This window comes from Myotis nattereri, assembly GCF_964212035.1.
Source record: "Myotis nattereri genome assembly, chromosome: 3".
NCBI lineage: Eukaryota > Metazoa > Chordata > Mammalia > Chiroptera > Vespertilionidae > Myotis > Myotis nattereri.
The window spans coordinates 203,580,226-203,600,968 of NC_138077.1; the positions used below are offsets into that span (position 1 = coordinate 203,580,226).

Sequence of the window (20,743 nt, forward strand, 5' to 3'; positions counted from 1 at the left end):
TGGGCAGCAGCTCTTCATCCTGCCCGCCCCTCTCAAGTCAGGAGGGATGCCAGCCGACTCAGCCTTTAGAAAACCCTCCTGGACCACCTCCACACCAGGACTGAGATAAGGGCCCCTCCTCAGGTCTCCCTGGGCATCTCTTGCATAGAATTAGCATATCCCTCGCCACATTGGATTGCGCACCCCAAAGGCAGAGCCCAGGTCACTCTCGTCTCTGCTCCCTGTGCCCAGCTCCATGCCAGGCACACAGTGAGCACCAGGTTGCAGAGTGAGGGGGAGGGGGATGACTGAGCACACAGTGGGCATCAAGCATATCCATGGCTGCCCTGCCCTGATTGGCTCTGTCGTGGCCAGGTGGACTCCTACGGCGGCTCGCTGCGCTACAAGATACGATATGAGCTGGCACGGGGCACGCTGGAGCCAGTGCAGCGGCCAGATGTGGTCCTTGTGGGTGCCGGATATCGCCTACTCTCTCGAGGCCACACACCCACCCAACCTGGTGCTCTGAACCAGCGCCAAGTCCAGTTCTCTGAGGTGGGTGGTGCTTGAGCCCTCAGGGCTGCGGGTAAGAGGGTGCAGGCTGGGCAGGCGCTGACGGTGACCTCTCCGCCCCCACACCTCTGTCTGCACCCAGGAGCACTGGGTCCACGAGTCTGGCCAGCCAGTGCAGCGGGCGGAGATGATGCAGGTGCTGCAGAGCCTGGAGGCTGTGCTCATCCAGACAGTGTACAATGCCAAGATGGCCAGCGTGGGGCTGAGCGACATCGCCATGGATACCACGGTCACCTACGCCACCAGCCACGGCCGTGCCCACAGCGTAGAGGAGTGCAGGTGCCTGACCCAGCAGGGACCCTGGCAGGGATAGGAGAGAAACAGCAGGACCTCACAGTTCCTGCAGCCACTGTCTGGGTCCTTTCCCCACAGGTGCCCTGTTGGCTATTCTGGCTTATCCTGCGAGAGCTGCGATGCCCACTTTACCCGGGTGCCTGGAGGGCCCTACCTGGGTACCTGCTCTGGCTGCAACTGCAATGGCCATGCCACCTATTGCGACCCTGTGTATGGCCACTGCCTGGTGAGTAGTGCCAGCTGGCACTTGGACGCTGGGTAGGGGCAGGGGACAAAGACAGGGGTCATGGCCACCAGACAAGCTACTGTGACCTCTGGACGCATTAATAGAGATACAATGTTCAGATGAAGGAAGTGAAAGTCCTGCTTTCTCCCACCCTGGTCAAAGCAACGCTGGAGCCTGGCTGGTATGCTCAGTGGTTGAGCATTAACGTATGAACCAGGAGGTCCCTGGTTTGATTCCCAGTCAGGGCACATGCCTGGGTTGCAGGCTCAATCCCTAGTAGGGGATGTGCAGGAGGCAGCCGATAAATGATTCTCTCTCATCATTGATGTTTCTGTCTTTCTCTCCCTTTCCCTTTCTCTCTGAAATCTATAAAAATATATTTTTAAAAAATCAGTGCTGGAGAGTACCATGCAAAGCAAAGGAGCCTGTAAATCCTGTTACTTTATAGGAATAATAGAGAGAGCTGGGATTATGGAGCTGACAGAAGAGAAGGCTCAAGCAGGGAAAACTTTTATCTCCAAATCTCTGAAGAGCTATCAAGGGTAGAAGGAACGGACTCCAGAGGGCAGATCTGGCCAGTGGGTACAGGTTAGAAGAGGGAGGCAGGTTTAGGTCAGCAGAAGGCAGGTGTTTAGCTGCCATGTGAGGCGATGAGCTCCTCATCAGGATGCAGCTGGATGCTTCCCTGCCTGCAGAGCTGTGGAGTAATTTCAGCATGATGGGGGAGGCGGGGCCAGGCAGCCTCAGAGGCCCCCCTGGTGGAGCCCACCTGGTTCAGTGTGGCCCCACATTGGGGGCAGAGGGCTGCTCTATAGAGTCTGAGCCACTCCCTTCCCTTCCTCCCAGAATTGCCAGCACAACACCGAGGGGCCACAGTGCAACAAATGCAAGGCCGGCTTCTTTGGGGATGCCACAAAGGGCACGGCTACGGCCTGCCGGCCCTGCCCTTGCCCGTACATTGATGCCTCCCGCAGGTAGGACCCAGCTCGGGATGGGGCGGGTATGTCTGGGTGAGTGGGCAGTGTAACAAGCTAGGGGCATACTCTGGGCAAAGAGCTGGGAGGCCTGGGTTCAAATCCTAACCTGGCCGCTAAGTTGTTCTATGCCCCTTGTCCTCTGTGGGCCACCTGCCTTCCAGGTGTTGTTATGAGGCTGCAGATAAGAACAGGTGGGAAGAGAGATGACATTATGACTGTGTCTGTGTGAACAGTGGTCATTTCCCCACGTGGGACTGTAAGGCCTGGCCTGGCCCATCTCTGTAGCCTGTCCCGTGTCCTCTCCACTTGATCCCCATAGATTCTCAGATACCTGCTTCCTGGACACAGATGGCCAAGCCACGTGTGATGCCTGCGCCCCAGGCTACACAGGCCGCCGCTGTGAGAGGTAAAAGAGGCTGGTGGGGGCTAGGGGAAGCGGGTTGGATGGGGAGGGGGCATGGAAGTGCCACTCACAACCCGCTCTCTCCCCCAGCTGTGCCCCTGGATATACGGGCAACCCCATCCAGCCAGGCGGAAAGTGCAAGCCTACCAGTGAGTATCATAGCCACCTTCCCCTGGCCTCCCCCCTGGCTGCCCACCAGGCCCCAGTCCTGGAGCCTAGCATAAACCCCATGATCCTTGAGGAGTGTCCCACTCTGTCCCCCGTCTGCCCAGACTATGTCTTTATCATTTCTTCCTACCCTGCCAACACCCACTTTGTGCCTCCAGGCCAGGAGATTGTACGCTGCGATGAGCGAGGCACCTCGGAGACCTCCAGGGAGGCCTGCCGCTGCAAGGTACACATGCCCCCCCTATCGCACCCCAAGGACCTGGGAGAGGGAGAAAGGAGGACGCGTACTCTCCATAGCTCCTTGGCTGGTGGATGGTGGCCAGCCAGAGGCTGATGGGTCTGGCTGGCAGGTTTTTCACCTCATGAGAGGTGATTGGGGAGTCAGGTGACCCAGGTTCAGGTCCCAAGTCCTCTAGTCATTCTTTGTACACCCATTGTATCTGTGCTGTATCTTGGCTTCAGCCATACTTTAATTCTCACGTGGACACGGTGATGTAGGTATTAGCATTGCCAATTTACAGGTGAGGAAATAGAAGCTCAGAGGAGGGAAGTCATTTGCATTAAGAGTGTCACTGGAAAAAAGAACTGAACGGATTTTGGAGTCAAGCACCCCAACCTTAAATCCCAGAGCGGATTAGCAAACCAAGTGACTTTGTGTGAGTCATTTTGCATCCCCGAGCCTCCGTTTCCTCATGTGAAGCATGGAGATACCACGTGCCTCTCAAGGTACTTAGAGGAGTTAAATGAGATGATGGTTGAACAGCAACTAGCAAAGTGCACGAACCACTCCATAAACGGTAGCAGTAATTATTGTAACCAACCTGCTATATTTTAAATCTAAATGTATTTGTGAGCCCCCCCCCCCCACCCAGCAACTGAAGAGGAAAGGGGGAAATGATTGGTTGCACAAGCTCCCTTTAAGTGAAATTATTGTTCACGTGGTTTCGACTCTTCATACATGTGCTCTTTCCCTGGCTCCCCCTGGCCTTGGGTGCCCATCTGAATGTGGGCCGACTTGGCCGGAAGCTCCAGGCAGCCCCTCCTGTGGGCCATCCTGCAGCTCCCAGCTCTGTGCTTGCAGAACAACGTGGTGGGGCGTCTCTGCAATGAGTGTATCACTGGTTCTTTCCACCTGAGTGCCCGCAACCCCGAGGGCTGCCTGAAGTGCTTCTGCATGGGCGTCAGTCGCCAGTGCACCAGCTCCTCTTGGAGCCGCGCCCAGGTATCTACCCGAGGCGGGCGGGTGGGCAAACAGGCGGGACCGCCGAGCCCAGGGCTGGGTGGACTCAGCACCAGTCCCAGGGCACAGCTCCACCTTGGCCTCTTCTCCTCTCCCAGGTGCATGGGGCCTCCGAGGCACCCAGTCAGTTCAGCCTGACCAACGCTGCGGGCACCCACACCACCAGCATGGGCATCTCATCCCCCTCGCCTGGGGAACTGGTCTTCTCCTCCTTCCACAGCCTCCTATCTGGACCCCACTTCTGGAACCTCCCTTCTTGTTTCCGGGGGGACAAGGTAGGCAGGGGAACGGGAAAAGAAAGGGAATTCCAGGCAGCAAGAACAGCACAGGCAAAGGCTCGGGTGCAGGAGTGTTGCAATGCCTTGGGGGAAGAGTGGAAAAGGTGGTGGGGGCAGTGGGAGGCTGGAGCAGTGGCCGGTCCGACTCGGGACCGCAGCTGAGCGCCTGTTCACCCTATGCCCCAGGTGACCTCCTATGGAGGAGAGCTGCGCTTCACAGTGACCCAGCAGCCCCAGCCTGGCTCCCTGCCCCTGCACCGGCAGCCATTGGTGGTACTGCAAGGCAATGGCATCGTCTTGGAGCATCACTCCTCCCGGGAGCCTAGCCCCGGCCAGCCCAGCACCTTCACCGTGCCCTTCCGGGAGGTGAGCAACAGCGTCCCAGGAGCCTTCCGGAGGAGGAGGCAGGCCCCTGCTTCTGCTACTCAGGGGTGTCAGTATCCCAGGATGTAAGGGTTGTAACACATGTATCCTTGCCTTGGCAGCAAGCATGGCAGCGGCCTGATGGGCAGCCGGCCACACGGGAGCATCTGCTGATGGCACTGGCGGGCATTGATACTCTCCTGATCCAGGCATCCTACAGCCAGCGGCCGGCTGAGAGCAGGTGTCTGGGAACGGGGCAGGGGGACGGAGGGGGCTTGCGCAGGCGGTTCCAGTCTCAGCCGTGTGATGCGTTGCCGCCAGACTGCCAGCTCTACTCCTGCAGGCAGTGTGGACGTCTTGTGCCTTATTTTCCCATCAGTAAAATGGAGATTATAACAGTGCCTCCCTCACAGGGCTTGTCTCAGGTCAGGTTCCCTAGAAGCAAAGCCTGAGATGGGTATTGAGGTGCACATGATTCACAGGCGGAACCTGTGGGGAGGAGGGAGAGAGGGACACAGGAGGGGGAAGTGGCCGGGCAGGAAGTAGTTTCAGGTGGAGCCTCTGCTTCATCCCCGTGGAGCCCTTCAGGGTCATCCTGCTTTGAGGCAAAGGAGCTTTTGTGCCTGGGTCAGTCTGTCATCGGTCACCCCGGGGTGGTGTGACCTTTCCGGGCGAGGACGGTGCGTTCTCTGGAGACAGTTGCAGGTGCAAGCCACTCGCCACAGTCCTCGCAGCAGCTGGGGATGGACGCCTAGTTAGGGACCTGGATGGGGCCCAGTAGCATCATGACAGAGCTGTTGGGAGGATGAATGAGTTAGTCACCTGTAGGATTCCAGAGATGCCTGGCGCAGAGCGAGTGCTCACTCAGAGGGTTTTGTCACACCCAGGATCTCTGGCATCAGCATGGACGTGGCTGTGCCTGAGGACACTGGCCAGGACCCTGCACTGGAAGTGGAGCAGTGCACCTGCCCCGCCGGGTACCGTGGCCCCTCCTGCCAGGTGAGCCCTGGGCCCCACACACCTGTCCAGCCAGCTCCTTTCATGGTGCTCCCTTTAGCTCTTTCCCCCGCCCCAAGCCCACCCCAGCCTCGCCACCCAGTGGTCTCTGCTCAGAATGGGTCCTGCCGAGGAAACTCCTCCCACTGCCATCTTCCTGCCCCCAGGACTGTGACACCGGCTACACACGCATGCCTAGCGGGCTCTACCTGGGCACCTGTGAACGCTGCAGCTGCCATGGCCACACGGAGGTCTGTGAGCCCGAAACAGGCGACTGCCAGGTGAGTTTCACCCTTCTTCCTACCCCAGGACGGACACAGGAGGGGGAAGTGGCCAGGCAGGAAGTAGCAGCAGCTGATGGGATCTGAGGCCTGGGCTTGTGGCCTCTGGGGGCTCATCCCTAACCATGCTCTGCCCCTTCAGGGTTGCCAGCACCACACAGAGGGCCCTCGGTGTGAGCAGTGCCAGCCGGGATACTACGGGGATGCCCAACAAGGGACACCACGTGATTGCCAGCCATGCCCTTGCTATGGAGTCCCCTCTGCTGGCCAGTGCGTCCAACCCCTGCCTGTACCTGCCCTTTCCTGAAATGTCCCCCACCCTCCCTCCCCACTCCCTTCCTCCCAGGCCCGCCTGAAAGGCAGTGGTTCAATCCTGGCCTTACATCTTCCTCAGTGTGTCGTTTTAAGATATGATAACACGTTCCCTTTCTGGGCCTCAACCTCCTCATCTGTGAAATGGGGATAATGACATACTCCATTGTTTCCTGTGTAAGAACTGAATGAGATGATGCAGATGGAGCTCTTAGTAAAGTGCCTGGCACTTGGAATATGTTAGTGCGCATGCCCCTCCTTCTCCCCCTTCTCCCCCCGCCCCCCCCCCCCCCCACTCCCTAGTCCTGAAGAAAAAGCTGCTGACCTTTAACTGGGAATTTGCCCCCACACTCTCAGGGCCACCCACACTTGCTTTCTGGACACAGACGGCCACCCGACCTGTGATTCATGCTCCCCAGGCCACAGTGGGCGTCACTGTGAGAGGTGAGGCGGGTAGACTGGCAGGGTGGGTGGCATGCAGGAGGGGCTGCCCCTGGAGTCAGGCTGGGCCCAGTCCTCCTGACCTGGAGGGACCAGAAGCCTCCCACTCATCATACACAAGCCCCCAGAAGGTGATCAGCTCCCTTCCCGGAGAGCCTCAACCTTAAGCCTGCCATTTGAGGTCCTCGGAGATCTGCAGTTCACCTCCAGCCCCAACATCCCTGACCCACCCTGGCCAGAGTCTTCCCAGAAAACCCCTCATTCTTGTGAAGGACATAGGTTTGAGGCCTGAGCATGCTCACTACACTGCTCCGTGGCCTAGGCCACCCGCCTGCTCTTCTCCCAGCTGTTTCCCCAGCTGTAAAATGGGTGAGTTAGGCCCATTGGTTCTTCTAGCGCTGTGAGGTCATTGATCCCTGACTCACAGCAGGCTCCCCAGGATTCTGTAGTTCTGCCTCCATTCATCTAGTGCTTTCTCTCTCCATAGGTGTGCCCCAGGTTACTATGGCAATCCCCGCCAGGGCCAGCCATGCCGAAGTGAGTATGGCTGGGGAAGCCTGTGGGGTTGGGCTACCCAGTCTGCCCCAGGGGTGAAGTTAGGACAGAGCCTTTGTTCTCCTTCCACCTGGGGCAAGTGACTTTCCCTTTCGGAGCCTCAGCTTCTTGGCCTGTTACATGGGGATTAGTCAAAGGCACCCCGTGCCAGGGGGCTGCTGTGAATGTGTAGAAGGCCTACCCGTGCTTCAGAAATAAACGCTCCCTATCTTGGCGGAGAGTTAGATGGCCGGGGTGGTGGAAATGGGAGTGCTTGGTAGCGGGCTTGGGATTCCAGCTGTGGCTTCCCTCCACTGCAGGAGACGGCCAAATGCCAGAGCCAATTGGCTGTGCCTGCGACCCCCAGGGCAGCATCAGCAGCCAGTGTGACGCTGCTGGCCAATGCCAGTGCAAGGTTAGTCTAAACCCAGCCCTTTATGAGGCCTGACCTGCAGCCACAGTGGTTACCAGGCCTTATCACTGTACCCTCGGGACCATCACTGTGCCCTGGCCACCTACCCTCAGAGGGCTGCTCTCTGCCCCACGGCTCCAAGACTGGTGGGAAGTCAGGCAGCAGCTGATGGGATCTGAGGCCTGGGTATGGGGCCAAAAGGGCTCCCAGAATTGCTGGAAATGGCTGGGAAGACTGGGCTCAAGGGTGACTGGAGGTGCAAGAGACCCAGCCTAGCTCCCTGCACCCACCTTTTCATCCATCCTCCCAGGCCCGGGTGGAAGGCCGCACCTGCAGCCACTGCCAGCCCCACTACTTCTACCTAAACGCCAGCAACCCCGACGGCTGCCTGCCCTGCTTCTGCATGGGCATCAGCCAGCAGTGCGCCAGCTCCTCCTACACCCGCCACCTGGTAAGAGCCTGTGCCCACCCCTGCTCTGGGGCCTGCCACCTGCCTCTCCCTGACTCGTCACTGGGGCAAATCAGAACCTTGGCCCAGTGGCATCCCCACTGTCTATGAGGACACCTATGCCCATGCCCCCATTATTGCCGTGTCAGTACAGATCCCAGCAACACTCGCCCTGCCCTAATACTCCCCATGACCCCATAATTGCTTTGTCAGCACTGGGCCCAATCCCCTCCTTTCCCCATTTGTCCTCCCCATTCGCCCATTGTTTCTGTCTCGGCCCTGATCTCCACCATCCCTGTTACCTTCCCTCATGCCCTCCCATGCCCCTCCCTCACCAAGGTGCCAGCGCCAGTACACAGGCTTACACTCACCCTCCTGCTTCTAGATCTCTACCCACTTTGCCCCCGGGGACTTCCAAGGCTTTGCCCTGGTGAATCCGCAGCGGAACAGCCGCCTGACAGGAGGCTTCACCGTGGAACCCGTGCCTGAGGGCACCCAGCTCTCTTTTGGCAACTTCGCCCAACTTGGTCACGATTCCTTCTACTGGCAGCTGCCGGAGAAATACCAGGGAGACAAGGTATGACATGCAGCAGAGGCTGGCAGGCCCTCCCTGACCGTCATCTTTGGGCCAGGCCTCTGCTGAGCCTTGGGGCCAGTGGGAACTCAGACGCTATTTGACCTCAGAGCAGTCTGCGCCAGCAGGCAGGTGTCAGCCACATTGTGGTTAAGTGCACAGGCCTTAGGGTTGGATAGGCCTCAGTCGACCTTACCAGTTACCAGCTGGCTGCCTTTTGATAAACCTCAGCTCCAGGGTGACTGGGAGGATTGGAGATCGTGCTTGGCACATAGTAAGTGCTCCTCTGTTGATGATTGTTAGCTTTCATGCAATTAGGTCCTGGACGAAACACATGGACAAATAAGACATGTGTTTCAGTTTTGTTCATTTGCTCACTGAAAATGCACCTGTGCCGATGGCTCTGTGCTTGGTGTTGGGCATAATAATAATTCTTATTGTAGGTCATATTTATTGAACTCTTACTCCATGCTCAGCACTGTTCCAGGCACTTATTTATATATCACAAATCACAGCTGTATGAGCTATGTACTACGACTGCGCTATTTCATCGGGGAGGAAACTCAGGTGAGAGGTTAGGCAGCTTGCCTGAGCTCCCATTGCCAGAAGGTGACCATGCTGGGATTCACACCCAGGTCCGAGGCCCTCCTTAACTACACTAGTCAGAGACAAGCATGTCTTTGCTACTCCGGAGTCATGGTCTAGTGCAGTGGTCGGCAAACTCATTAGTCAACAGAACCAAATATCAACAGTACAACGATTGAAATTTCTTTTGAGAGCCAAATTTTTTAAACTTAAACTGTATAGGTAGGTACATTATTATTAACTTAATTACGGTACTCCTAAGGCTTAGGAAGAGCCACACTCAAGGGGTCAAAGAGCCGCATGTGGCTCACGAGCCACAGTTTGCCAACCACAGGTCTAGTGGGTGGTGATGGTGGTCCTGTGGGGTGCAGGGTCTTAGGGGAGGATCCAGGGCAGCTTGCCCAAATGCGTTCCTTGAGTCGTTATGGTCATTGGGTGGCACCCAGAGAAAGGGGGTCCTGGTCCGGGAGCCCCCTGCTGGTGAGGCTGGTGTTCAGGCAGACATGTCCTCTCACCCAGGGCCCCAGGAAGGTCAGGGACGCTGAGGAGGTGGAGTCTCGAGCTGTCCTGACCTTGTTCCTTGGACAGACCCAAGCATCCCAGCCTTCTCCCAGGGCTGTCTGCCTTCTAGTCTCTTCTTCCTTCTCGGGTTCCTCCTCCCCTGGCCTGGCCTGCAGTTCCTAGTTCTCTCTCTCTCTGACTCCTCTCCTGGTGTCTCCCTGTGCCCCGCAGAGGGAGGCATATTTTGCGCGGTTGCGCCGGGCTCACCAGGTAGGCCCATGATGTGATCTGAGTGGTGTGAAGTTGATGTGACATGGGCATGGTGTGTTTTTGGATGCCCTCAGCCGTGCATGGGGAGATGCCCAGTGTCCAAGGCATTGTGGGTCTGCATGAACCCAGGTAGTGCCCGTTGGCTCCCCGGTCGTGGCACTGTTGTGCCCAAGCCCCTGCGATGCTAGGAGTTAGAGTCAGGAGGTGGGTGTGCCTTATCTGCTGTGTGGTCCAGTTCTGGTGCCAACCATCTGGTGGCCAGAGTGGTGGCCTAGTGGCAGGGAAACTAACTCAGTGCTAAAAACCACATGACTATACCTGCTCCCCAGGTTTTCCCAGCACTGCCTCCCCAGCAGCCTACATTAACCCTCTGTGTGCAACCCCCCTCTAGCAGCCTGGAGTTAACCCCTGTGTGCCAGCCTGGAGAGGGGAGCATGCGTCTTTCTCCCCAGTCAGTGTGAGCCTTTGTGGCCATGATATCCACCGGGAGAAGACACTCCCCAGGCCTCCAGCTCTAGGTCCCGGGAGGTCTGAGCTGGCCTACGCCCTCTACCCATCAGAACCGCACGTCCCTCTCAGAGGAGCAGTTGCGGGTAGCTGTGACTACTGGGAGCATCCCAGGACCCCCAGAGGGCAGGGGCCGGGCGCAGCAGCTCTCACAGGTAACCAGGGCCTGGCCTGAACAGGCTGTGTCAGGGGCCCCTGAGAGCCTAGTCCAAGCAGGAGCCTTGAGCCGAGGCCCTGGCCTTCCTGGGCCATTTTCCCCATGCCAGACCAGGCCCCAGCCTGTTTGCCCAGCCCACCCCAGTGTTGTCCTTGGGACACATTCCAGAGCCATAAATGGCTTGTCCTGGCACCGTGGGTACGCATGGAGAGTGAGGCCCAAGGAGCTCCTCCTTCCCACAGATGCCTCTAGGTCTGCCCCTCTCTTGCCAGGTACCCTCTATATGTACTTCTCTCCATAGCCACAGCCCATAGTCACCTGAGCCCGCCCTGGGCTAGCCCCATTAAGCTCATGAGGAGCAAGAGGGTGGCGGGTGCAAGGGCCAGAGCGTCAGGCATCAGCAGTTGTGAACAGATAGAACAGAAGCAGGCGGCTGGCTGGGCCTGGTGTGGCCTGTGGGAGGGCAAAGCCTCATGACATTCTTTCTATCCCTCTCTGCTCCTTCCTCTGTCCTCCCTCTCCTGGTCCCTCAGGTGGACGAGGCCCAGAGGAGGATGGACGCTGAGATCTGGCAGCTCCTTTCCAGCTTTGCTGCCCAACCTCACCCCCCTGCCCCCGGGCTCCTGCCCCGTCCCCAGCCTGCAGCTGCTCTGCGAGCAGTTCCGTCCTCCTTCTCCTCTTCCTCCTCTTCCTCCTCCTCCTCCTCCGCCTCCTCTGCTCCTCTGGCTTCCATAGGCTCGCAGGTATGTGCCAAGGCACCCACCAAAGACCCACACACACCATGTTTTCTAGACATTGGTTCTGAACCAACTTTACAATTTCTGGCGTTTCCACACACTGCCTGGACTAGTATTTAGTTCAGATTTTCCTTTAAATTAATCATGGAACAACTCATTTATGCTAACTATACTTTTTTAAGTACACTTTAAGACTGCCATTAAATTTAAAAATGTTTTCTGGTGTGCTGTGTCTGTCACCTTGGGGTCCACAGGAGACACGGACCCAAACCACGCCCAGCGAGAGCAGTTGGGGTATTCGGTCCAGACAGGGGAAGCAGGTTTTCCAAAAGCAGGGCTGGAACCTGGGCGGTGGGGTGCGGGCCTCTGTCCCTCAGCCCTCGTGCCCCGCACCTGCTCCCTCAGCTCTCACTGCCTGTCCTTCTGTCCTAGTTCTCTCTCTCCTACGAAAGCTTCTCTCTACTTCCGGAAAGCCTCTATTATTGGCAGCTGCCCCGAGCCTTCCTGGGGAACAAGGTAACAAGGAGTTGGGAGGGTTCAGGGTGTCATCGAATCCTGAAATGTCAGAAGGCCCTTTCTCAAAGCCCTTCATGATCAAATGGGTAGACCAAGGCCCAGAGAGGGGAAGGGACTCGTCTGGGGTTCCACGTTTAGGTCAGAGTAGCTGAGACTACACCCAGCTCAGCACTTGCTCTTCAAGTGGCCACAGGCCCCTGGCAGAGGGGCTGTCTTGCACAGCGGTCCTCAACCTGTGGGTCACGACCCCTTTGGGGGTCGAACGACCCTTTCACAGGGGTCGCCTAAGACCATCGGAAAACACATACATAATTACATATTGTTTTTGTGGTTAATCACTATGCTTTAATTATGTTCAATTTGTAACGGTGAAAATACATCCTGCATATCAGATATTTACATGACGATTCATAACAGTAGCAAAATTACAGTGATGAGGTAGCAACGAAAATAATTTTATGGTCGGGGGTCACCACAACATGAGGAACTGTATGAAAGGGTCGCGGCGTTAGGAAGGTTGAGAACCACTGCCTTAGAGGGAGCCTCAGGAAGTAGACACCCCTCCTTTAGGCTCCATTTACCCTGCGTCACTGAACTAGCTCTTGGCACTACATTCGTTCATTCAAGAAGCATGGATTATGCACTCACTGTGCGCTGTAGTGTAGATGAGTGAAGACCCTGGCCTCGCAGCGCGCACTGTCAGTCTGATTATCCTGCCTGTTATCAGTACCAGCAGCAGTGTTATTAACATTAGTGTTATCTTGGCATTACCTCCATCTTATTCCGAAATGACTTAGAGTCTTCTAACGCAGCGGTCGCCAACCTTTTGGACCTCACAGACCACCAGTGGTCCATGGACCACCGGCTGGCGACCGCTGTTCTAAAGAATACACATAATTTGTAATAAAATAACACACAGAGCAGCAGACAAGAAAGTCCGGCCCAGGAGAATGAGGATGGGGAAGCTCTGCTGAAGCCACGGGTGGAGCTGGACGTGACAGGGATGGGTGTCGCAGGCACTGTGCTGAGTGCAGTATTTTACGTGACCTGTGGCATCCAAAGCAAACAGAAAACTAGTTGTTTCATGGTTATCTGGTGATGGCCCTAAACTTCTTACCTTACCCTGAGCTTGTGGAGAACATCTCGGGGCCCGTGTAGCCCAGGATTGGCATGTCATCCATAGACATTTAATAAATGCTCACAACTGAATGAACAAACAAATGAACAAATGGGCTAGGCTTGATGCACTGTGGTATTGGTTTGAACATCTGTCCTGGTGGCAAAGGACAGAAAGGGAAGTCCTGTGGGGCGGAGCTGAGGCTCTGGCTGCCCACATGAAAGCCTTCGGTGGCAGACCTAAGGGCTGTTTCATTGTGAGCCATAGAAAACCTAAGTTCCTTGTAATAATATGAACAATAAAGATTTAATTAAAAAAAAAAAAGAAAATCTAAGTCCACCTGTCTTGTCGGCAACAAAGAAAGGAATCTATTGGCTCAGGTAACTCCAGAGTCCAAGGGTGTCTGGTATCAGGCATGGCTGGATCCAGGGGTTCATTAAGACTTTATCTCAGTTGGTGTCCTCCTCTGGCTTCCAGAATGGCTGGTAAAGGACGTTTCTCTGTTCCAGTAGAAAGAGCAGATGTGCAGGTTCACGTGTCCACATCTGATGGAGTGGAGAGGGGAGTGATGGAATGTGCAGGTTGGCTGGGCCTGGCTCATGTCTCTCTTCAAACTACATGGCCCACATATAGGACATAGTTTCTTTTAAAGGAAACCAAGGCTGCAGTTTGCCAAAAGCGGGGAAATGGATTCTGAGCAAACAAAACCCACCTGCCCAGGAGACGAGACCTCTGAGGAGCCACCCTCAGCCCCATCCCCCTGGCTAAGAACTTGGAACCTTTTGCAGCCTCCCCTGGGTGGTCACTGTCCTTACTCCTGTCTGCTTTGTGGGTAGTTCCTTCTGACGGACAGGGACTTGGAGCATGTTTGGTGTGATTATCGGACACTTGGAAATGGGGAGCCCCAGAAGCAGAAAAGAGGCTGCTCAGGGTCATTGCCACCGGCTCAGGCTTGAAGGAACTGAGTGATGGCCTGTCTCCTAGGCAGGCACAGGCCAGGCCTAGTGACCGGCCTCTGTTTGGGTGGTGGGGTGAGACAGCACAGGTACAAAAGCGCCTTGAGAGGTTTTGCCCCCTCACCTGGGAAAGGCAATCAGGCTGTGACAGCAGGGCTTGCCTCTTGCAGGTGGCGGCCTATGGCGGGAAGCTGCGGTACACCCTGTCCTACACAGCCGGGGCGCAGGGCAGCTCGCTCTCTGACCCTGACATCCAGATCATGGTGAGCCCCCAATTCCATGCTGGGTGGGCTGAGGGGAGGCCAGGGAGCACCCTCATTGCTTCTTCTGTTCTTTCAGTCCAGCACTCAGCTGGCCTGGCACGGGCTGGGGGGAGGGGGTAAGCCCATGCTCCCACCTCAACATCTGGCTGCACACTACCCAGGCAGAGGCCCAGCTGCCGGGAGAAGGGGGCAGCGGGCATGTGCCAGATTCCTTTGGGCACAAGAGCCTGGGAGATTGGCGTGTGGGAGGCTGGTGGTACAGAGAGTCTGGAACTGGTGGAAGACTCCACTGTTCCCAAGAGCCCCTCATTCCCCTCCAAATCCCACTGGTGTCTCACAGGGCAACAACATCATGCTGGTGGCCTCCCAGCCAGCACTGCAGGGCTCCGAGAGGAAGAGCTATGAGATTGTTTTCCGAGAGGTAAGGGGCACCGGCCACCCAGTGTCCGACTCCCCCACACCCCCACCCTTGCTTTGGAGCCTGGCTTTGACGCCAGCCACCCTGCTGCTCACTCCCCCATCCTCACCTCAGGGTCCTCCTCCAGTGCCTGGAAGGCAGGAGTTGGGGGGCGGGTTGCTGCAGAAGCAGCACACAGAGCCTAACCCCCTTCACCCACACATGCTATCGTCCCCCCACCCAGGAATTCTGGCGCCGGCCTGACGGGCAGCCAGCCACACGCGAGCACCTCCTGATGGCGCTGGCTGACCTGGACGAGCTTCTGGTCCGGGCCACGTTCTCCTCGGTGCCCCTGGCGGCCAGCATCAGCGGGGTCAGCCTGGAGGTGGCCCAGCCAGGACCCTCGAGGGGACCCCCGGCTCTGGAGGTGGAGGAATGCCGCTGTCCCCCAGGCTATGTGGGCTTGTCCTGCCAGGTGAGCGTGGCCAGCCCAGACTCCGCTACTCTAGCACAGCTGGGTCAGCAAGCTGGTCAACTGGCATTTGACGAGTCGTAACTTTAATGTGCTCTGCAATATCTCATTTATTCTTCCCAACAGCCCTGGAAATGTGTAATTATCCCCTTTAAACAGGTTTTTTAAAAATAGAGGCACTGAAGGACGAATGGCTTATGAGGGTACACAGCTACCCTCTCCGGAGGTTAAGACCCAGCGCGTGCTCTCAGGGTGCCCACCAGAGACAGGCAGCCCATGCAGAGACTCTCGCCCAAAGCAGAGCAAGGAAGAGTCCCAGAGAGAGGAGGAACCGCGGGGAGGGGATAGGATTCTAGGCAGGAAGGCAGAAGCTCAGAGGAATGTGTGGGGACATAGCTTGCGATGCAGAAGGGTCGCCCCTGGAAAGCTGGGCTGGGGTGTGGGAACTTCCTTAGGCCTGGGACAAGGCAACCCTTGGGAGCTGGGCCCCGGGAAAATCCCTCTGCCAATGGTGAGTGAGACGGATGGGGCAGAGGGAAAGACGGGGAGTCCTATTGGGAGGAAGGGCAGTGGAGTGGTCCACCATGGGAACAGCCCCCCACCCACTCGGGAACCCCACCGTGGGAAGTCCACATTTCTGCAGTTTTACATCTGTGCACCTTGACTGTGGCCACAAGAGTTTTCAAACCCAAGTACATGAACTTCAGGTCCCTTGGAATGATAAGATTTAACACATTTTGAAGGCGAACCCCTGGGGAAAGCAGTATCCCTTGGTGCACATTTTCTGCAGTGAAGCAAAACAGATTATAAACATGCCTTTGAAATGGTTGGGGAGAGAGGGAGGGCCTGGAGAGATTTCAAAGAAGGGGTGTCGAACAGCAGTTCATTGTTTCAAAACCCATGACTACTCACCGAGAATGAGTAAAAACATCCTTGGTTGTATGTGTGCAGCCTCCGTCACTTTATTTAGTGGATGTGCAAATGGCTGTGCAGCTCTTCAAGGGCTCATTCCACCTCCTCTCCTGAACCCGCTTTTTTTATTGAGGGTTACGTTTTTTCAGTAAAGACCCTGCCAGGAGAATTTTCAGGAACGGAGTCCTAGGGGTGCATATAGGGTCTCCATTCAGGATTAACTACTATTTCAGTAAATTTAAGTGGCGGGCGATGCCAGGATGGGCTCGGACAACATCCGGCTTTGGAGTGTAAAGTGAAGATGAAGACGTGGAAGAGGGCGGCTGAGAGAGGGCGAGGGGGTGGAGGGCTGGGCCTGGGATTTTCCCTCCCAGAGCCAGTGAGAGTCTTGGGAAGGGATGGAGGGTGTGGGGTTCTGGGTCTCCTGGCTTTGGATGAGCCTGCACTGGAGATGGAGACCAACCTTCCTCTCTCCCTGCCCAGGACTGCGCCCCGGGCTACACACGCACTGGGAGTGGGCTCTACCTCGGCCATTGTGAGCTGTGTGAATGCAATGGCCACTCGGACCTGTGCCACCCAGAGACTGGGGCCTGCTCGGTAAGATGCAAGCAGGGCCAGGGCAGGGGTCAGCTTGGCTGGGCCTGGGGTGGGATACCAGGGCTCGCTGTGGGATAGCGAGGGGGTGGGCTTGGTAAGATTGGCCTAGGTCCAGGGGCAAAGGTCATGGGGCATGGCCTGTGGGACAAAGCACCTAGGCCAGCAGGTCTGATCACCAAGCAGCAGCAGGCATGGTGAGGTAGTCAGAACTATGGAATAGCATCCATCTTTATTTATTTACTAGAGGCCCGAAATTTGTGCAAGGGGCTTGGCCCTCGCAGCCGCCACGGCTGCCTCAGCCCTTGCAGCTGTGGAGTCTGCCTCGCAGCCCCAGCTTTGTCCGGAAGGTCATCCATATGGTCGTTCTGCTGTTTGGCCGTCCGGTCTAATTAGCATATTACACTTTTATTATTATAGATTTTTTGGTTAATCCTCACCTGAGGATATTTTTCCATTGATTCTTAGAGTGTTTTCCAAATGAACACAGGATGTGTTCAGTGACCTTTTTTCACTTAAAAGGTCATGAACATCTTTCCGTATCATTAAGTACTTTTTTATACCTGAAGTTTTCAGAGTGGGGTGTGTTAGCCTCCCTGCAGTAAAGGGTCAGGGTTGGGTGGTTGACAGAGCAAAGAACATGGTACATTAATCAAACAAACACGAATCTCTTCGGAGAAGACTATTAACCCACATGTATTTATAATAAAGCACCTATTTTTAAAACTCTTTCCCCACACACCCAGGTGTACCCCTCTACTTTTCCTGTGATATTACAGGTGTGTAGGGAGAAAATGTAAGAAATGTAATCAACATCATCCTTTGTTAGATATTTGGGTGGGTGTTGTTTTTAGTTCTCTCTTCACAGATTTTTAGGTTTATTTCCAGCATTTTGCTTCTATAAACACCACTGAGCTAAACAGTCTTTAAGATAAATTCACAAACATGGTATTTCCAGATCAAAGGATTCCAAAATTGTAAGGCTTTTGGTAAATTCTGCCGAAGGGCGAGTGGCTGACATCTTTGTACCTCACAGCAATGCCAACACAATGCCGCTGGGGAGTTCTGCGAGCTGTGTGCGCCTGGCTACTATGGAGATGCCACGGCCGGAACACCGGAGGACTGCCAGCCCTGTGCCTGCCCACTGACCAACCCGGAGAACATGTGTGTGCCCTTGCTCAAGGCCCAAGGAGGAACTCCCACTGGGGGTAGAGGGCACTGCACTGGCTTTTAGGCCAGAGTGCAGGGAGCAGGGTGGGATGTGGGCATCCCATGGCCTAACCTTTGCCTCCTCTATCCCAGGTTCTCCCGTACCTGTGAGAGCCAGGGAGCTGGTGGGTACCGCTGCACAGCCTGCGAACCTGGCTACACTGGCCAGTACTGTGAGCAGTAAGTTTTCAAACAGGAAGGGTGAAGGGAGCGGGTCTATGGTAAATTCCTAGGTGAGAGCCCTAGATAGGGTGCTGCTAAGAAAGTTCTCCACCAGGATCATATCCCTGCCCTTGATTCTCTGTTGCCCTTGGGTAGCCTTGTCACTCTTCAGTCTCATCCACTCCCAACACCTAACTCTGCTCTGGTTGGGCTGAACTTGGTGACTACTTGATGTTCAGGCCTTTGCACGAGCTATTTCCTTTTCATGGAACATTCTTCACCCTCAAACTTTCCCCTTTTGGCTAACTCCTTAGCCTTCAAGGCTCAGCTTCATTCATTCATTCATTCATTCAGCACATTTTTATTGAGCACCTACTATGTGATGCGTAGTGTGTGAAGGTGTTGGAGATGCAGTGGTGAACAAAACAGATTCCATCCCAGTCCTGTGTAGTCTACCACCTGTAATGGGTGAGAAAACAGCAAAAAAGTGATCATACAAATATATAATTACAAACGTTGATAGGTAGCCTGAAGAGAATATAACAGCTCCCAGGGAACATAACAGCTCAGAAGCCCCATTCTCTGGGAAGCCTCATTCTCAGGGCTGGGTCTGTGCACTCACAGCCCCCAATACATGTTCCTCACTCTCATTTTATATAGTTTTCTCCCTCCCTTCCTTCCTTCCTTCCTTCCTTCCTTCCTTCCTTCCTTCCTTCCTTCCATTTATTTACTTTTATTGTTTAAAGTATTACAAATAGTAGTATATATGTCTCCTTTTTTTCCCCGTTGACCTCCCCCCGGCCTCCCCTACCCCCCGGCACATGCCCTCACCGCTCCTCCCCAGTGTCTTGCATCTGTTGGTTATGCTTATATGCATGCATACAAGTCCTTCGGTTGGTCTCTTACGCCCCACCCCCGCACCCTCCCCTGCCTTCCTGCTGTAGTTTGACAGTCTGTTCGATGCTTCTTTGCCTCTGTATCTATTTTTGTTCATCAGTTTATAATGTTCTTTATATTCCACAAATGAGTGAGATCATGTGGTATTTTTCTCTCACTTCCTGGCTTATTTCACTTAGCTTAATGCTCTCCAGTTCCACCCATGCTTTTGCAAATGGTAAGAGTTCCTTTTTTAAAGCAGCGTAGTATTCCATTGTATAGATGTACCACAGTTTTCTAATCCATTCATCTGCTGATGGGCACTTAGGCTGTTTCCAAATCTTAGCTATTGTAAATTGTGCTGCTATGAACATAGGGGTGCATATATCCTTTCTGATTGGTGTTTCTGGTTTCTTGGGATATATTCCTAGAAGTGGTATTACTGGGTCAAATGGCAGTTCCATTTTTAATTTTTTGAGGAAACGCCATACTGTTTTCCACAGTGGCTGCACCATTATGTAGTTTTCATGTTGGTTTCCCAATAAGTAAGTTCCGTAAGAGCGGGAACTTTGTGTTCACTGTTGTATTTCCATAACCTAGCATAATAGTTGCTTAATAAATGTTAATTGAATGAAAGTCTTCCTGGACAATAAATGCTTTACCACCCCCACACCTAACTTGCTGATATCCCCTTGCCCTCCCCTTTCTCAGTTCACCAAGGCACTGTGTTGAGGCCTCTTTGGTGTCTGAAATCCTTCCAGAGCACTGAGCCTTCCCAGCCCACACTGGGCAGCCATCTCCCCAAGTCCACCATGAGGCACTGGGTGCCCTGGGAGCTGACAGAATTGGTCGTTGTTCCTCCCCTACAGGTGCGCCCCAGGTTACGTGGGGAACCCCAGTGTGCGAGGGGGCCGATGCCTGCCACAGAGTAAGTGGGACCATGGCCCCTGGTTGGGGTGATGGGCAAGTCAGGGAGCCTAGGGAGTTTGAGAAGTGTTAGGTCTGGGGGACAGGACCAGCAGTAGGGCAGACCAGTCTTTGGAAAAGTAGAGATACTGAGATGGTGCCATATGCTCGGCCTCCTACCTGAATGGCCTCTCCTGTCCTCCCCTCCCCCTACCAGCAGACCAAGCCCCACTGGTGGTCCAGGTGCAACCGACTCGGAGCATAGTACCCCAAGGTGGCCCCCACTCCCTGAGGTGCCAAGTCAGTGGGAGCCCACCCCACTACTTCTACTGGTCTCGTGAGGATGGGCGGCCCTTGCCCAGTAGCACCCAGCAGCGACATCAAGGTACCCATGGCCCCAACCCCATGAACCACCCAATGGGCGGGGAGGCACTGGCCTGTCTCGGCCCTGCTGGGGTCCTGCCCTTCCACAGGGCTGGGTGATGGGAGGAGGGTGCATATGCATCGACGAGTTCCCATCTGTTCCCCACCAGGCTCCGAGCTCCACTTCCCCAGCGTCCAGCCCTCTGATTCTGGGGTCTACATTTGCACCTGTCGTAATCATCATCATGCCAATACCAGTCGCGGAGAACTGCTGGTCACTGGTGAGTTCCTCCTTCTCTTGTCCCCAGGACAGTCTGCTCTGGGCTGGGCTGAGGCTGCAGACCCAGGCAGCTGACACATTCATCTACCAGAGGGCATGGTGGTTGCCTGGACAGGGCCACTGGCCATGGAGATGGAGAGAGGTGATGGAGTTAAGAACTGACTTTAGAGCAAAGATGGCCAGACTTGATTGTGGTCGCTGAGGGAGAGAAACGTCTAGGACAGGGGTAGGCAAACTTTTTGACTCAAGGGCCACAATGGGTTCTTAAACTGGACCTGAGGGCCGGAACAAAAGCATGGATGGAGTGTTTGTGTGAACTAATATAAATTCAAAGTAAACATCATTACATAAAAGGGTGCAGTCTTTTTTTTTCAATAGTTTTATTCATTTCAAACGGGCCGGATCCGGCCCATGGGCCGTAGTTTGCCCACGACTGGTCTAGGATGATGCCTAGCCATCTGGTT

General features: G+C 55.2%; 1 protein-coding gene across 1 annotated transcript in view; it reads left to right on the plus strand.

Moving 5' to 3' along the window:
• The window catches only part of HSPG2 (heparan sulfate proteoglycan 2), a gene marked incomplete at its 5' end in the record, with an annotated part of 99,366 nt that overhangs the window by 47,916 nt on the left and 30,707 nt on the right, over positions 1 to 20,743 (plus strand). Inside the window, 28 exons of the mRNA XM_081086921.1 lie at positions 355 to 534; positions 635 to 831; positions 925 to 1,072; positions 1,919 to 2,046; positions 2,369 to 2,455; positions 2,543 to 2,601; positions 2,779 to 2,846; positions 3,702 to 3,842; positions 3,959 to 4,135; positions 4,325 to 4,504; positions 4,624 to 4,742; positions 5,389 to 5,500; positions 5,665 to 5,778; positions 5,921 to 6,048; positions 6,448 to 6,534; positions 7,019 to 7,068; positions 7,386 to 7,480; positions 7,788 to 7,928; positions 8,311 to 8,502; positions 14,016 to 14,108; positions 14,449 to 14,529; positions 14,750 to 14,980; positions 16,373 to 16,486; positions 17,520 to 17,647; positions 17,786 to 17,872; positions 19,600 to 19,658; positions 19,854 to 20,021; positions 20,170 to 20,280. Of these exons, the coding sequence (XP_080943047.1) occupies positions 355 to 534; positions 635 to 831; positions 925 to 1,072; positions 1,919 to 2,046; positions 2,369 to 2,455; positions 2,543 to 2,601; positions 2,779 to 2,846; positions 3,702 to 3,842; positions 3,959 to 4,135; positions 4,325 to 4,504; positions 4,624 to 4,742; positions 5,389 to 5,500; positions 5,665 to 5,778; positions 5,921 to 6,048; positions 6,448 to 6,534; positions 7,019 to 7,068; positions 7,386 to 7,480; positions 7,788 to 7,928; positions 8,311 to 8,502; positions 14,016 to 14,108; positions 14,449 to 14,529; positions 14,750 to 14,980; positions 16,373 to 16,486; positions 17,520 to 17,647; positions 17,786 to 17,872; positions 19,600 to 19,658; positions 19,854 to 20,021; positions 20,170 to 20,280 (3,475 nt within the window). The remainder of the gene's footprint in view (positions 1 to 354; positions 535 to 634; positions 832 to 924; positions 1,073 to 1,918; positions 2,047 to 2,368; positions 2,456 to 2,542; positions 2,602 to 2,778; positions 2,847 to 3,701; positions 3,843 to 3,958; positions 4,136 to 4,324; positions 4,505 to 4,623; positions 4,743 to 5,388; positions 5,501 to 5,664; positions 5,779 to 5,920; positions 6,049 to 6,447; positions 6,535 to 7,018; positions 7,069 to 7,385; positions 7,481 to 7,787; positions 7,929 to 8,310; positions 8,503 to 14,015; positions 14,109 to 14,448; positions 14,530 to 14,749; positions 14,981 to 16,372; positions 16,487 to 17,519; positions 17,648 to 17,785; positions 17,873 to 19,599; positions 19,659 to 19,853; positions 20,022 to 20,169; positions 20,281 to 20,743) is intronic.